The following is an 18,560-nucleotide window of genomic DNA, read 5'->3' on the forward strand; positions in this document are numbered from 1 at the left end:
CCAATTTCATAAAGCTGTTTTTAAGCAGAAAATACTGCTTGACAAATTTCTTTGCTGAGCAAAAATTGAGTTGGCACCAGCCACCCGTCTCAACAATGTAAGCTTAATGTAATTTTGGCTGGTAACCAAGAGCAGGGGTGATCCATAGAAACGAGAGTCAAGAAAAATATATATCGGTTGTAAAAAATCCCCCCCCTCCTTAGTTTCTTTTCTGTACATCAAAACTGCCATCTTCAAAAATATTCCTGATTTTTATATATCTGGGTTTCCTTTTTTAATCAATTTCGAAGAAATACAAATCCCCATTGAAAAGGACTACGACATGTAAGTACATGTACATGTAAAGCAGAAAATACATTAGAATATAGGAATGTGTACATGAATGCAGGAACCAGCTTTAGTAACATGATTGATAGTTGTGTTTGTTATTTTTTATGGCAATCCAGCGCCAAGTGATTACTCCATGACTCGCGTGACAATTACAGGAACATGAATTTTTAATCCATTTACATACGCACATACCATACTATATCATTATTTCGCCGTCCGGCCTTCAATTATAATAACATACATATTAATATGTATACAGCCTTTACGGGGGTAATTAAAAACGCAGGCAATCTGCAACGCTGATCAATTTGGGAATGACCAAGAGTTTATGGTTTTTGTAATAACAGAAACAGACCTTCGTCAAAATTCCCAAATCAATTTGCGAATGCATCTAGACTGGTACATTATGTAGGTATGTACTGTATGTACTGTCCAGTCATCAATTTACAGATTGTTAAAGGAACACGTTGCCTTGGATCGGACGAGTTGGTCTTTGAAAAGCGTTTGTAACCGTTTGTTATAAAATGCATATTATTAGAAAGATATTTTAAAAGTAGAATATAATGATCCGCAAAGTGTCACTCGAAATTGCGTGGTTTTCCTTTTACCGCGTCAACTAACACGGTCGGGCATTTATGGGAGTCAAATCTTTGACTCCCATAAATGGCCGACCGTGTTAGTTCGCAAAGTAAAAGGAAAAACCACACAATTTCGAGACATGTTTTTTGTGGATCATCATTGTATTTTACTTTTAAAACATCTTTCCAACGATATGCATTTTATAACAGACGGTTACAAACGCTTGTCAAAGACCAACTCGACCGATCCAAGCATCGTGTTCCTTTAATGAAAAACACAATTGACAGTCGCTAACGGGGACATTTCTAATATGGAACATACATGTAAATATCGTTTTTGTTTTTTGTTTTCTTTCAGTCTGTCGTACGTTGTACATGTAGGCCTAGTTTCCTAAGAATGATCTCCATATTTCTTCATTCCATTTTACCTTTTAAAGGAACATTACAGAATTGGTTTTTGCTAACCAAACAGTTGCTGGTAGTGTAAGTACTTTATGTAATCCCCCATATACATAAACTGACAAATCTGTAGAAGTTTGAGATCGATCGGCCATGATGTTGGTTACGAGAAAATAGTGAAAATAGACCAATTCTGTATCGTTCTTTGGAGACAAAAGTTTTTTTTGAACACCGAGCAGGGTGGATATGTGCGCATTTCAAGTCTTATTATTATCGCTATTATAAAATACGCACAATGATTAAAAGCTTTTAAGTTGTCAATTTGTCCATGTTTTAAAGCACATGTGTAACATTTGTAATTGTAAAAGACCAGTATCCACACTTGATGAGACCAAATTAATATTTCACATGAAATAACAACAATGTGAAAGTTTAGACTCAATCAGTCATGGGAGTCAACTTGAATGTTTACACTGTTTCAAACATTTGAGTTTTGGACTTGCATTTCAAGCAAAAATATTTTAAGGGAGTTTCCCAAAATTACTATTGATCTTTCTACCATTTATTTTTAATCTTACCAATGTAATGCACAACCTTTTAAAAAAGTTACAAAAACAGAATTGTTCAGGATAAAAAAAAGTTTTGTCAGCTCTACTAATTCCTCAAATACCTTTAAATGATTGTTTAGGTGATGGGGGGGGGGGGTTAATGTCCCTTTAAAGCGATGTGGATTCTTGACCCATTTCTCGTTATTACCATTCACGGCATGAACTCTTGAAAATGATAATTCTGTCTCTTTCAGGATATGCATGGCTTGAGTAAAGTGCATCTTATTCCAGTGTGACCCAATCATTCATAAACACGCACACTGAACGAGCGAGTTAAAGTGAAAGTTGTCGTTTGAAAAATGTATAAGTGCACGCCTGGCACTTAACAGAGGCAGCAGAGGCAATAACCTCCATTGCCCCTGGTAGTGGACCTTTAGCATTCTGCCACCATTTTGGTCATGTTTCTTGTATACAACAGCATTAATTGAAAAAGGAACCAGACTATTTTTCCTTCTGGCCTTGTTTTTTTTTTTTAAATTTGTTTAATTGCGAGCAAATCAAGAAGACTGGACCTTGGTGAAGGTCTTATTGCCTTTGTGCCCTTGAAGTGTTCCAGTGGAAATTAAAAGCTACATTGTAGGGTTTACTTTAGTAATTTCCCCTAAAACATGGTGTATTTTTTTTCAAATCACTACTTGTTATAAAGATGGTTATAATAGTAAGCATCATGTGAAACTCTTTTGGCCAGATGTGCCCCTGTTTTAAAATTACATTTCAATAAAAGTGTGTCGAAAAAGGCAATCACTGGAGATTCAAATGTCCATGGTGTCAGTTTTTTTGGATGTTGCAGTTGGTACCCCAGGGGTCGAAATTGCCACTAGCCCGCTAGCCCCGGACTACCAGATTTACAGCCGGGCTACTCATTTTTCCAGTTTGATAGCCCGACGGGCTAGTGGAAAAATAATGCAAAAATCATCATCACAAACAATAAAGAACTATGTTATTGGTGTATTGTAAAGTTTGAGCCGTGACGCGAGACATAATGTGTCTTTCGGGCTACCAAAATCTAATCAGGGCTACTAAAAATTATTGGTCACTAGCCCTGCTGACTACCATGGAAATACACTTAATTTCGACCCCTGGTACCCACTTTCACCTCACTATTAAAGGGTCTGGGTACTTTTTTGTAGGACAAAAAACACAATGTCTACAGATTTACATTAAACTTACACAGTTTGAAGATAATGATGGTAGAAAGCTTCCCTGAAAATATTACTTGCTGAGGTGCTGTAGTTTTTGAGAAATGAGTAAAACAATGTCATGAAGATAGTTTTCGTCTCAGTGATTGCTCGTGAGACGGAAATTATTTTAGCATGTAAAGACGTATTTTCATGACCTTGTTTTACTCATTTCTCAAAATCTACAGCACCTTAGCAACTAATATTTTAAGGAACGCTTTTTACTTTCATTATCTTCAAATGATGTAAGTTTAATGTAAATCTGTAGACATTGCGACATTGTGTTTTGTGTTACAAAAAGTACCCAAATCCTTTGAAAGGAGGATGGATTTGATGTTCTTGATGAAAATACAGTGACCATTTTGATTTTCTTGATGAAAGTACAGTGACCATTTCCCCCCTGTTATCTCACCGAGCAGACACTGAATTCAGCTGAAACTTTTGTAATGACTTTTATTATTTGTCTTGATATTGTGATACATAAATCAACATAATGTTGCTCAAAACCGAACAGACAATTCCAGAGATGCATAGTGTTGTGGTTTTTATTTAAATTTTGTTTTAAAACTTAAGTAGGTAAAAGTCTGGCATTTCGTCTACAGTAAAATTTGTGGTTATTTTTTTAATTTTATTTTTTTCCCCGGTCTGGCCCCATTGCGTGAGAAAATGGTTGCGGCGCTTGAGAGCGTGAGACAGACCCCAAATGCTGAGTCTCTTGCCTAATGCGTGAGACTTGGTAGGTCTGCGATTCGACCTTTATTATGAGATTAATTGCTCATGTTTCAGGATAAACTGTCTAAGTGATTTGAAGTTTGTGGATTGAGGTTCCCCTTGTTCTATCTTCATAATTGCTCTAAATTTAAATTAATAAGTTTTAAAAAAACAATGTCTGGTACATGTGTAGTACATTGTAATTAAACTAAAGCTAGACTTAATTAGCATACATGTGTAAACACCATTGCTGTTTTTTTTGTATACTGTCTCTGTCAATTGCAATTGTATTACATACATGTACCCTTTGATACATTGATGACTAATACTATTGCAATATTGCTCATACTGCAACAATCTGAAAGCGATGAACACGTTTGGTAATTACTCAAAGACACATTCATAAATACCTCAGACAGTTTCGCTATTACTATTGGCGGAGAGCGCGTCTCTTGGGTGTGTATAAACCTTTGTTTATGACCAGTAAAAAGTGTTTAAAAAATTAGCGTGACACGCGAGCTTGCACCTGTGATAATAAGACAGTTTCTTCATTCCTATTGGTCGAGAGCAACTTCGTCTCGGTAAAATTATCAAGAACCAGGCCTCGTTGGATTTAAACCACTAGTTGAAAACCTCTTCACCACTCATTGATTCCCTTAGTTAATGAGCAATGGAGAGCTGTTGATAGTATAAAACATTGTGAGAAACAACTCCCTCTGAAGTACAAAATGTAAAATATTATTTTAGAAAAAAAAAGAGATAATATCTCACTAAAATATCTGAGAAAAAAATTCAGGGCAGCCTTTCTCAGGCATCTGAAAGCACAAAAATTTGTACACAAGGTTTTTTTTCTTTCATTATTTTCTTGCAACTTTTTTATGACCAATTCAGCCAAAATGTTCACAGATTATTGAATGCATACTTTACGTTGGGATACACCAATGGGGAACAGTGGTCTTTGACAATTACCAAACAAGTCCAGGGGTCGATTTCACAAAGAGTTAGGACTAGTCCTAACTTAGGAGAGCTGTTGATAGTATAAAACATTGTGAGAAACAACTCCCTCTGAAGTACAAAATGTAAAATATTATTTTTGAAAAAAAAGAGATAAAATCTCACTAAAATATATGACTAACTTAGGACTAGTCCTAGGAGATATTAAAAACGTAAGGCTAGTCCCAAGTTAGGACGAGTAACTTTTCATAACTCTAGATAAGACTATATATATTTGGTTTGCAGTAACACCATGTGTGTATCTACTTGCCAGGTAGAGTTGTTCTTAGGGAACTGTCTTGCTTTATTCTACTGCCGCGGAGTAGATAATCGGAGGTTCGGGAGACTTCTCAGTTCTGAAAAGAACTGTCCTGCTTTTATAACTATTACCAGGACAGTTCTTTTCAGAACTGAGAAGTCTCCCGAACCTCCGATTATCTACTCCGCGGCAGTAGAATAAAGCAAGACAGTTCCCCAAGAACAACTCTACCTGGCAAGTAGATACACACATGGTGTTACCGCAAACCAAATATATATTGATACCCCACCATGCAATGCCTCAAATCCTATATAGATAAGACTAGTTTTATTTCTTTGTGAAATCCACCCCAGGGCCTTAAAAGTCCTAAATCCTATTCCTAAAAGTAGCCTTACTTTGTAGGTTATGGTGCGCAAAGCCCAAATAATAGTTTGCATATCAAAGTCCAACATTTTAGCTGTTGGAAGACTCAAGACACATGTTTCATGCCACAGACACTGAAAATAAGAAAAAAGAATGGTTTGATACGTTGAATAGCGCTCTCCCCAACCTCCCACCACGACTGAAGTTATACCTCTGTCCTTGCCGTTTCCCACACATTAGTTATTATGATACAGAAGTTATTGGAAGTTATATCAGAAATGGATTCTAATTTTGATAAAATTTAAATGGACCATTCTATTTTCCCCTTCAGCCTCATTTTGGTTTGCAAGATGGCTACACTAAAGATAAAAGTCTACTGGTAGGAAAAAGCCAAGCCCAACCCAAATCCAATTTGATGAGCCACTGACCGTAATTTTCAGTTTATAATTACTGGTGATGCCACAAAGGTATTCGCCCTTTAATTTTCTTGCCTCTCTCTCTCTAGTAGTAGTAGTACATTGTACACTGGCAACTAAGCTGCATATAGTCACACACAGTCTACACTCGGAGTCACACCATACGAATATGCATAATAGAATACCCCTGGTGCTCCGAATTAAACACACACGCATTTACACATTATGCATGCAAGGTTGCGTTTCATTGACCCAACGCTGTGCAGTCAACAGAACAAAACCCCCGTGTCAATTTTTCATGATCTTGAATGCGTCAGATAGTATATATATATGGGGACCCGCTTGCATCGTTTCAAGTCCACAATATTACACACACCTCTTGAAGATTCCACTTAATTATATATTACATTTGATTGGGTTTTTTTTTATATTTTTTTTTATTTTTGGAGATGCGGTTCAAATCAGTAGGGCAGCTGATGTTCTTCAAGCTTGGGGGAGATGCCCCCCCCCCCCCCTCCCCAAAACAAAAACAAAAATTAAAAATAAAATTTAAATCTCACATAAAAAAATAAAATTTAAATTCTCACATTATTTAGCAGTTGGATTCAGCCAAACAACTGATTTCTTCAAGGTTTGGGGAGCTCCCCCCCCCCAAAAAAAAAGTATATATATTTTTTTATTATAAATCTAACATAAAAAAAAACTCTTCCTGTTTGACCTTTATTTGAAAAGGTTGTCAAACTCAAGATTTTTCTCAGAAATGCATTTGAGGGGCTCTATCTGTCACTTTGAATCACCTTTTAACGGGACTTGAAATTACGTTGATTTGTTTGACTGTCCTGTGGATGGTTAAAGAAGGTAGTTTTATAAAGAAATTTCCGTTGCAAAAATAAACAGTGAGTAGCGCTTTGTTTTATTATCGCAAAATGTTGTGTGTTTTTTTAGAGAATTTATTTTACATCAAGTAATAAAACCACAATGGAAACTGACTTGGTAAATTTTTAAATAAAGAATTCTGCTTTGAGGAAATTTTTATTTCACAATCTCAGGCAATAACAAAAATTATTCATTGAATGTTTCTGAAAGGAAATGAAATTTAATTTAGTCAAATCCTGGTCCAAAGTAATCTCAAAATAATAAGAGAATGGTTGGATTAAAAATAATATTATTAATAATAAAATAGTCTTAGGGAGCTCATGTATCTTTGAATAATGTAAAGTCTACTAAAGGCAGTTAAAGACACTTGACACTAACTAATTGGTAATTGTCAAAGATCAGTCTTCTCGCTTGGTGTATCTCAACATATGCACAAAACAACAAACCGGTGAAAATTTGAACTCAATTGGTCGTCGAAGTTGCGAGATAATAATGGAAGAAAAAACACCCTTGTCACACGAAGTTGTGTGCTTTCAGATGCTTGATTTTGAGTTTCGAGACCTCATATTCTAATTCTGATGAGGTCTCGAAATCAAATTCAAATATTTTAGTTGAAAATTACTTCTTTCTCGAAAACTGTTTTACTTCAGAGAGAGCCAATTCTTACAAAGTTTTATACTATCAACAGCTCTTCATTGCTTGTTACCAAGTAATTTCTTATGCTGACAATTATTTTGAGTAATTACTAATAGTGTCCAGTGCCTTTAAATACACAGAAACATTTTAAAGATGTTGTTAAAGTCTTTTGAAATTATGAGACAAATTTATATAGCACCTTCTTATGATTTGAAGGTGCTGCGGTGTATTCAGCAGCCGCTGCCAGAATAACCATGGCAAACCCCTATTCTTAGCGATGACTGACTGTTAAATTGATGTAGTATTTTGGCAATATTTAATTTGTTATATTTTTCCAATCACCATTAAAACCAGGCTGATTTCGAATGTTATGCCTTCAGCAAAATTAGCAAAATTGTTATTTAAACAGCTTGCAAAATAGACACCAGATGTACATTCAGTAGGTCAGTCTTTGTGCTGGGTTAAAAAAATCTTCTTCTTTTTTTCCAAGAGCCAACTATCATGCCTGTAAAACAAAATAATGTAGACTGGGTTTATTTGGTAAAGTCAGCTGTGATAGAGAGTAGCCCTGCTTGCTCAAAGAGGAAATTGTGTATTACATAAAGTAACACATTCATTGTATTACACTATTGCTACATTGTATAACATTATTGCTACAATGTATAACTTTCTAAAACAAGCTAGTAATATGTTCAGTAGCTGTGCTTGTGTTACTTAGTATGGTACATGTAATACTAGTGTATCATTATGCAATTGTATTACATGTTCACCTCTGCCCTCCTTTTTCGAATAGGTTCTTTTAAATTGTGTGAATGGGAACCGTGCTGCCAGGATAGGAAACAGCTGAGCACATTATTACATTGAGCTTTTTGCAAAGATTAACAATTCAAATGTGAAAAGGTAAAAAAAAATGTTTACATGATTTACTGGAAAATGTGTGTTGGGTGTAACATGTTTATTTATTGTTGGTTCAAAACTGGCTCTTAGAATTTTTTCTTTGTTCAACCCCAAATCATTTGTAATATCTTAGGAAAAATAAATTATGTTCCAATGTTGACTTTGGTTCTTATAAAATAACCTTTTAATTCTTTGAGTAATCAGGAATATTTTATACCATAAAGATAAATGAGATCCAAATTTTCTCTTACACATGCATAAGTGCTTGAAGTTAAATGTATGTTAAACTGTGTCAGTAAGTTTTGTCTTGTTATTTGAATCTGGTTTTGGGAAAAAAAGAAGTCTTACCCTATAAATATTTAATTTTGCGGTTTCAAGCCCTGTTGTCTGGTGGTTTTTCTCTTATTTCAAGTCTTGCTGTTCACAACAATACTGAAGACAGAACATTGCATAACCTGGACAAATGGTGTAACAATTCGAACTGATATTTGACAGGGGGGGGGGGCATTGGAGAAGTATGTCCCATCTCCTGCCAAGCTGACGATCAGACTGATATTTAAGATACATATATTTCTCCCCATCCTTCACGCACCGTTAACCTTTATCTGTCTGGCGCTCTCCAAAAGAGCATTGATTTTAATCGGTTTATTTGCCGTGCATCCGCAGAGGAAACGCACTCATAATCTGGTAAATTATGTTCCACAGGAATGCTATCAGGCGTCCACTTAGTGGACGGCGCATGGTGAGCGGGACACAGGGAGGAACCCTGTCAGGGGCACGCACTTGCGGGACAAATGGGGGCCCCGCATGTGCGGGATAAGAACTGTTTGCCCCAAAGGACAGTGGTGGCAAAGTGACAATAGCATAGAGTGAATGTTTTCCCTTTGCATTGTAGAGCAAAATGCTACACGAAATGTTTCAGTGGCTACTCAGAAATCATCATTTAGCTTACTCGATATTAGCATTCTGTGTACAAAAAGTCTGTGCTCTGTCAAAATATTTTGCAATGCAAAAGGACTTGAAGAAATGATTCCCTAAATACATACATGGTTTCCATGTCTAGGTTATTCGGTTGTGACTATTTGAAGATAATCTACAATGGTCATCAGTTTGGAAAATCATTGTTATAAAACTGAATATTTAAAAATGAATTGTGATGCTATTTTAGACAGGTGTAATCATTTTTAATCTAGATTTTACAATAGACCTGTTTTCGACCCTAAGGTTTAAAAAATATTGTGTCCAAATCATGCATTAAAAATAATTTTCCAAATTTACTAATTACCACATTAATAGTTGATAAATTATAGTGTCTGACTTCACTTTAGGGCATCTATCAGACATTATTGTACTACATGTTGAGTGAATTAACTAGGGCCAAAATTCATATATGTAGCTGCTTAAAGGAACATGTTGCCTTGGATCGTTCGAGTTGGTCCATGAAAAGTGTTTGAAACTGTTCGATATGAAATCGATATGGTTAGAAAGGTACATGTATTTTAAAAGTAGAATATAATGATCCACACAAATATGCCTCGAAATTGCGTGGTTTTCCTTTTACTTAACAGCGAACTAATGCAGTCGGCCATTTTAGGGAGTAAAAAACTTGACTCCACAAAATGGCGTGCATTGTTTGTTCACAGCGTTTAAGGAAAACCATGCAATTTTGAGGCATATTTGTGTGGACCGTTATATTCTGCTCTTAAAACATCTTTCCAATCATATACATTTTATAACAAACGCATTATAGACCAACTCGCCCACTCCAAGGCAACGTGTTCCTTTCAGCTTATGCATTTTTGGCTGGTAACCTCATTCTGTTTTTTTTTTGTATTTTTTTTTTTTATATACATGTACAGTCCATTGTAGGTCGGTTTTTTTTTGGCACTTAAAGCAGCTCTATGAAAATGGGTCCTAGAGCTTGGACACAAACATGTATTAGATTGTGATTTGTACAAACTCAGCGTTCAAATTGAGACATTATGGATTGCGCTGCTTACCACATTTTAACTCTGCGCTTACATTCCAGCCAGGACACTGTGGCCTTGGTTACAAGTTTGGAAGTTTGGGTGTATCTGATGTCACAAAGCATCTTTGTAAAAATCTGCATGCTGTCAAACTAATAATAATAAAGGAACAAACGTCCATTCTGCCTTCTTTAAAGCAGAATTTGATCTTCTCTAGGGGAAAAATTTAACTGGAATGCCTCTTAGTTCTTATTTATTTATTTTTAATTTATTTTTTTACGAATGTCTGGTTTTTGTTTTGTTTGCAGAGGTTAAGGAGGATTTGGAACAACTAATGGCCGACATCAAGAAGACGGCAAATAGAGTCCGAGGGAAATTAAAGGGTGAGTGTTTTGAGCCTCTCATCAGGCCTGGAATATGACGGAGACAATGGTGGCCATGGTCTCTTTTGCCCCTGGTCTTGGCCTTGGTGCCCCTTTCAAAAGTTACCTATAGACTTAAGGATCTTCCAATGGAAGTGCCCTGTGCAAAATGAAAATAGCATTGCCCTCTCAAAGATGAAATTCCAGGCCTTTTAGGAAAACCTAGGTACGGTCAGACGACCATCCATTTTTTTTTTTTTTTTTTTTTTTTTTTTTTCATTTTTAAAACCTCAGGTTAGGCTCAGTAATAAGTAGGATTTGAAATTTTGCCTGTTGGGAGTAAAATCATTGGACATTTTTACAAATCAACAAATTATACTAGGAAGAAAAGAAAGTAGGATTTGAAATGAATCAAAACCACCCGTAACTCAAACAGAAATATGTACATACATGACAATACCACATACAATCTTACCATATAGAAATAGAGGGTTGTGTTTCTTGCTCTGTCATAGAGTTGCCCTTAACGATGGACAATCCCCCCCCCCCCCCCCCCCCCCGGTTCAAGGCCTGAGTTGAATTTATAGATATGAATCTTTGACTTGCCCAAGGGAGCTCTGCCATACCGTCGTTGTCGGCGAGGAAAAACACTTTAAATCATCTTTTGTTTCCCTCCACAGTTATGGAGCAAAGTATTGAGCAAGAAGAGAGTTCGAAAATGAATGCAGCGGATGTCAGAATAAGAAAGACCCAAGTGAGTTCCCGATGTCTCTCGCCAACTCTCTTGTTCTTTCTTTTGTCTCTCAGATGTGAGAGAAAGAAAGAACGAGAAAGAGAGAAGATTTTTCTTTTTCGCCAACTCTCTCGTTGTTTTTGTCTCTCCAATGTGAGAGAAAGAAAGAACGAGAAAGAAAGAGTAATTGAGGAGAATTTTCACCTATCGAGGCAATTAAAATGAGAGCCAGCTGACAGGAGATGGCTAGGAAATAGTCAACAAAAGAATCTGGAAATAATTATATGCAGGATCTTTTTTGTTTTTGCATTTTTGTCTTTATTTAAGTGAGCAGTTGATACTCAGCGAATAATTTCTCCTATCAAAATACAATCCTTTTAATCTTATTACATTTTGACGAGAAATTCATGAAAATGTGGAGCCTTTTTGGGGGAGGATTTTTGTTTAGCAGTTTACTTTTAATTTTGAAGATTTCTTGCTATAGTCATACCTGTCTTCATTGATCTTCTGTATGAAAAATGCCCGTGCTCAAATTACCTTGTCGGACAATTTAACACAATAATTTATTATGAGGCGTACTATATATACTAACATGTGCTTTTCATCAACTGTATTATCAAATCATATTTTCATGGGTAATTGTGACAAAACGCAAGTATTGAATGAAAGAGATCTATTGTCTTGAAGAACAAATTGTTGCCATCCCTTTAAAATGATAAATATAAACCCAAGCACCTGGTTTATCAATGGAGTGATTGGACTACTTGGCTGCATTGTGATTATAACAATCAATGTTCGACACCATTTACGCAAAAACAGATGAATTCCACAGACTTGCACCTTCCTTGAGACTTATTCAATAAGAAGGAAAAACTAAGGCAGGAAGATAGAAAAAAGGTCGACAGGGAGAGAGGGTATACTCATGACCTTTAAAGACTCGGTCCGTAATACAATTACCCGTACTTTCGTGCCGGCGCTCATCGTCAGAGGCCAACAGCGCAAACAATCGCTCGTCCAACGTACCCTTTGCAAACTGACAATACAGATGTGTGTCACAGACTTAAGCTTAAGAGTCCAAATTGCTGCCTTCTTTGAAGGGATTTTTGTAGGTCCGCGTTGGGAGATTACCTCTAAAGGCTGTGTTATAATATTAAAGGGAAGGACACTGACAAGTGAGCGTAGAAATCCGTTCGCAATTTGCTTAATTGAATTTAAAGCTTTCAGAAACTCAAACAGTTTGGAAGGTTTTGTGTGCCAGAATGTCTTTGTTATCATTCGCTTCCAACCATGCCATAGGACAAACAATTACATGGGGAGAGAATTGAGCTGACACAAATTAAACGACTGACAAAATGAGGGGAAAAAAATTCACTTTTTGTGATGCAGTTTGTCAAGGAACAATAATCAGGATTCTCTTCATGCGTATATAGCATATCAGGCTGATACACGCAAATTGCATGCCGATACGCGCACAATTTGGCGGATACCCCAATATTAAAACAAATTTTTCACAATAATAATAAAGAGAAAGCCATATTTAATGATCCAGACTGCACAGTAGTACTTTTAAAACCAAGGAAAACATTCCTGAAGACCTTTCATTTCAGCGATAAATCCTGGGGTGAACCCTAATATTTTTTTAGATATTATAATAAACGATATGAAAAATAAGTGTGAGAGATTTTCGGGGACTCTAGGTGGCAGCAGATTTACCATATAAATGCATTGTTCTCAGGTATGTGCATATGCTCTGAACTACATAAACTATGGATTTGTCTGCTGCCACCGTGTGCATCATAGTTCCACTCAAAGTGACTCAGTATAACTTAAATTCCTTCCATTTTGTAAGTAATCCGAACCCCCCCCCCCAAAAAAAAAAAAATATATATAAAAAAAATTCTTTGTTCAACCTGAAAATAATTGCAAAACAGTTTTAAAGACCTGGACACTATCGGTAATTGTCAAAGACCAGTCTTCTGCACTTATCTCAACATATGCATAAAATAACAAACCTGTGAAAATTTGAGCTCAATTGGTTGTCGAAGGAGCGAGATAATAATGAAAGAAAAAACACCCTTGTCACACGAAGTTGTATGCTTTCAGATGCTTGTCTTCGAGACCTGAAAATCTAAGTCTGAGGTCTCAAAATCAAATTCGTAGAAAATGTTTTATACCATCAACCTCTCCCCATTACTCGTTACCAAGTAAGGTTTTATGCTAATAATGATTTTGAGTAATTACCAATAGTGTCCACTGCCTTTGAAAGGGGGGGGGGGACCTTACAGAAAACTTTGTGAATTAGTCAACTAAAACTTTTAATGTTGTTATTAATTACCCTGCTAATTTACTAACAGACACTCTCTACATAAGTTCTATTTTGAAAATATGAAATTTTAAATTTTGAATCGGGTCTTGAGTCAATAAAAATATATATTATTTTTTATATTTTTCTTTTTTGGTAGGGGATAATGTAGTTGTTTAATTTCTTGTTTAGCATTGTGATGCAATTACTGAAATAAAAATAAAAATTGCTGCTCGGTATCTTATGCAGAAGAAGATCAGAGTATACTGATCGAAACGTCGAGTTGAAACCAACGGTTCTTTTCAGAACCACCTCAACTCCTAGAGAAAGTCGTTACATGGTGTTACACGCAAACCTTTCCATATCTTATTCTTATGCTTGATATTTTTTTTCCCCCCAGCATTCAACGCTTTCCAGGAAGTTTGTTGAAGTAATGACAGATTATAACAACACACAAACGGATTACAGGGAGAGATGTAAAGGTCGTATCCAGAGACAGCTAGAAATCAGTGAGTATGGTACCCTCAAGACGGTACTGTAGTATAGCTCTTGGCTATGGGTTGGGTCCTGAGTCTCGGCTGAATAAAGGTGTAGAGGACGAACGTCTTACAAGGGTAGCAGCTGACTCAAGACTGCCTCGTGGCTGGCCCGCTCGCACAGTCCAGCCACTGACACGCTTGGGTGACTTTATTATTCAATACGTAATGTCTACAACATAATACTATACTGAAGTACATCTACGTTTAGACTGGGCCCCTGTCTTTATCCGTGCGGATAAAGACAGGTACCTGCTACAAAGATCCAGTGATTTCATTGGATACAATGATATCATTGGATAAACGTGCAGTGACATGAGCTTTCCATAGATGCCCAAACAGTACACTGCTGTCACGTCCGCAATAGAATTTTACTGCAAATCTCTATGTGAAATGAATGTTGGTCAAAGGTGAAAATATACGCCGGTCTGGAGGCAGGTTTCTGGCGTAATTCACGAGCCTGGAAGTGTGACGTCAGATGTTCAGGCTAATCTACGGTGACTTAAACGGGGGTACAAATATACCGCAATGCATCTTGGGAAGCCGAGCACAGTTAAAAATGAAATGCCAAGATTGAGGCCATGCTATACAATGCTATAGTTTACATGTAACAATGCTAGTTTTTGTAGTTCTGTATTATATTGCTTCAAACATTTGGTGTTTTGAAAGACAGGAGGGCACAAACAATGGGAGACCAACAAAAGGAAGCCGTTCTTTACCAGGTCAACAAACGTGTCTCTGTTGCCCTGATCTTGGCCTTGGTGCCAAAAATAAGTTTTCAAATGGAAGTGCCCTTTGCAAAATTAAAATGGCATTGCCCTCTCATGGATGAAACTCTAGACCTGGTGTAAATCCTTTCTATCTATGGGTGCGTTGGATTAGCTTCCCCGGGTTGACCCCGCAGTGCTCACTCGGGTGAGCCCCTGACAAGAGCTAATCGAACGATCACACTCGCCCCTCGTGGTGACGTCATGCACCTTGGTCACCCCCAAGTGACCCACTCGACAAGCAGGGCACTGGGGGCTGACTGGAGGTGAGGCCCTGCAATGACGTAAAAGCCATTCGAACGTACCGGGGTAGACCCAGGGAAGCACCCAGTATGTGAACACCTCAGAAGTTCAGGGGGCTGGGTACTTAGGACCAAGAGGACAATACAAAGTACTTTCAGTGTTTTTCAGTTCCATACAACCACAACCCCATTATAGATCTTTCAAAGGGTTTGCTCGATAAGCTCCCCTGGGTCGATCCCGGTCTACCCCCGGTATGTTCAAATAGCTTTAGACGTCATTCCAGGGGCTCGACGGGGTCAGCCCAAAGTGCCCTGCTTGTGGAGTGGGTCACTTTGGGCTGGCCCCAGGTGGGTGTATGACAGCACCACAAGAGGTTGAGTGATCGTTCGATTAGCTCGTGGCAGGGGTTCACCCAAGTGAGCACCGCGGGGTCGACCCAGGGAAGCTAATCTAACGGCACCCATTGTAACCCCCATAAGGTTTGGGGGGAGGGGGCTACATCTTGAAGTTTCAGGCCAAGGAGGAGACCAACACCTGCTTCAGGATTTATTTACTTTTATTAAATCACACCCCTGGGGAGGGGGGGGGGCTGGGGATGGCACACAAGTAAAACATGCAATTTTATTAAGAGGTGATATATGACATATTTTATTTTAAAGAGTTTTGGGTTGAACAAAAAGAAATTTGACTAGATTAATGTTGCCAGCATTCTACCAACTGAGTTATCTACCCCCAACCGCGTTCCCAGGGGTGATCGATCTCACCGCGCCATTTTTTCCCAGCATGCCTTGCTCGATCATAACCCCTGGAATTGGCAAATTTAAATGTGCTATATGCTAGCACATTTAAATGAGCCATAAATGAGCGTACATATTCATTATTCAATCATTTCTACGTGCGCACGCATGTCTTTCGTCTTAAAGAATGTTTTTGTTTTTAAAAAACGTGTTCGTGTCATAAAACGCGGGCGTGATCAACATAAAAAAAACCTTAAAATTACAGGCGCACGCACTTGACATCTAATGTATAACCAATTTCCTGAGCCAATCAGCGTTGTTTCCAGTACATGCCTTCCAGGGGTTAGTGACGAGAGGTATCGATACGGCGCGCTGCCCATGGTAGCGAGGCTGATCTACCCCTAATGTTGGTAGTCTCCTTCCATTTTTGTTAGTTTTCAATGTTTCACACAAGTTTACCAACATAGGTCTTTGAAATCCAAACTATTTGCCCATTGTTTATTTGAATCCGTTTGTTCAAATAATATAAAATATCTTTTAAATTTTAATGTTAAGATTTTGTTTCCATCAACAGCTGGAAAATCAACCACTGATGAGGAGTTAGAAGACATGTTGGAAAGCGGAAACCCAGCGATATTCACATCCGGTGTAAGCAAAAAAAGGAAAAACATAAATAAATCTGTCATAACACAACAGCTTTTTCTGGCTTTTAATTAGTATTGATGTGTAGGATAATGCCCAAGGTGCAAGTCATTCGTGGGTAGAAATCTGGAGGGCGATTTGTGCCCGATGAATGACGCGTACTAAGAGGGCATCATGCGGCTTGATCATGTATCGCTATTGTTCCAGCGCTCCATTATTTTGAACGAATGGCGCAATATTGTTAAATACATACACCAATCCCGCCATCCAGTGCAAAATAATTGAGTGATGGAACAACAGCAGAATGCGTCTCTGGTGGAGGTTAATATCAATTCATCTCCTAGTGTAGTTGTGAGCTCGGAGACTCCATTTTGTCCTTTGGTTTGGTAGTTTAGTGGCTATTAAAGATTTCATTTTGAGAACTAAGGCTTTATCAAAATTTGTGGCTATGTCTGGATAGCTGCATTAAGTGTTGAAGTATAGGTCATCCTAAGCGGCATAGACTTTATCGTTGTTAGGCGTGGAATGTGGTGCATGCTGAACTAGTTAGTACTCCTTCAATATAAAATTTTAATTAGAAGTTTTGCTTACACAAACATCAGAAAGTTAATAGACTATAGAAATTTCGCGCACATTCAACTTTTGGGACCCGTCAAAGTTTCCTTTTGCATTACAGCAATGCGAATGGGACCATTGTGCTCCCCAAAATGTTTGAATATGCTGAGACGTGCACAGTCTATTAGATTTTCTTAAACCTTGAGCTCTCATTTTTGAAATGAACTTTCTTTTCTCAGATAATAATGGATACGCAACAGGCCAAGCAGACGTTGCGTGATATAGAAGCAAGACACAACGATATTATCAAATTGGAGAACAGCATTCGAGAACTACACGATATGTTTATGGACATGGCCATGCTGGTTGAAAGTCAGGTATGACAGATATAGCAAGGAAGTACTTGGGATTTTTTTTCTCATTTTTTTTTTTTTTTTGGCCTGAATGCAGAGTGTCATGGCCAAGAAGTTAAGAGCATCAAATTTAAGTTCTATTGGCTAAGTCCCGGTCATGACACTTGTGTCTTTGAGCAGGACACTGAACTCTAAAGGCTTCTTTCTCTTCACCCAGGGGGTAAAATGGGTACCTGTGAGGGCAGATATGGTTCTTGTGATTGATTTAGCTTAGTTCTCTACATACTTGACATCACAGACTGTATACTCCCCAGGGAGCTGTGAGATGGTTTAAGGAATGAAATAAATGGCCCAGTGACCATGGGTAATAATGTACGAGTGCTATGAGTGTCACTGAATTGAATTATTTGTAATTTTTTTTTATAGAAGGCCCAATTTTAAACTAGCACAAACTAGTTTCTTAATAAAGACAAATATTGTCAGAAATATACTCCACGGCAATAGAATAAATATCAAGACAAGTTCTGTTGTGACAATACAAGTTTAAAATCTAGGCTACTGAAATTTACTGGGGGGGGGGGGGGAGGAGTAAAACGCACAGTCTACTAGCCCGGTAGTTATGAAAAGCTGAAGGCCTGGGGTGAATTAGCCAGTGGTTCATCACTGGCCAATGTGACCGAAACATTTATTGAGTACAGCCGCAAAAACACCCCCCTGACTGCATCCAACCCCTTTGTGCAACAACTATATTTTCAGTTGAGTGGAAAGAAAGTTACTGCAACACCTTTGATCAGAGTGTTTTAACGGTTTTAGTTTTTAAATATTTTTGATTTCCTATAGGGAGAAATGATTGACAGGATTGAGTACAACGTAGAACAGTCAGTGGACTACGTAGAAACAGCCAAAATGGACACTAAAAAAGCTGTCAAGTACCAGAGTAAAGCTAGACGGGTAAGCTATTTATCTCTTTGTTCCTTCATTACCAATAGCCATGTGACTAACAGGTACCAGGTGAAGACTGTCCCCAATTATGCTGCATTTGTCAGTCAATGTTACTGTATGGATATTGGCTATGGGTACCAGACTTGTTCTGTTGCTATTGTGGAATGTTTGATTTTT

At 37.6% G+C, this 18,560-nt stretch overlaps 1 protein-coding gene across 4 annotated transcripts in view; it reads left to right on the forward strand.

Annotated features, from left to right (window-relative positions):
* Positions 1 to 18,560, forward strand: part of LOC139939194 (syntaxin-like) — a 77,824-nt gene that overhangs the window by 28,750 nt on the left and 30,514 nt on the right. For all 4 annotated transcript variants that reach the window (XM_071934978.1, XM_071934975.1, XM_071934977.1 and 1 more), the window contains exons 4-9: positions 10,520 to 10,594; positions 11,254 to 11,327; positions 14,009 to 14,117; positions 16,466 to 16,539; positions 17,328 to 17,465; positions 18,282 to 18,392. In XM_071934978.1, coding sequence (XP_071791079.1) covers positions 10,520 to 10,594; positions 11,254 to 11,327; positions 14,009 to 14,117; positions 16,466 to 16,539; positions 17,328 to 17,465; positions 18,282 to 18,392 — 581 coding nt within the window. The remainder of the gene's footprint in view (positions 1 to 10,519; positions 10,595 to 11,253; positions 11,328 to 14,008; positions 14,118 to 16,465; positions 16,540 to 17,327; positions 17,466 to 18,281; positions 18,393 to 18,560) is intronic.

Source organism: Asterias amurensis, chromosome 6 (genome assembly GCF_032118995.1).
Source record: "Asterias amurensis chromosome 6, ASM3211899v1".
Taxonomy (NCBI): Eukaryota; Metazoa; Echinodermata; class Asteroidea; order Forcipulatida; family Asteriidae; genus Asterias; species Asterias amurensis.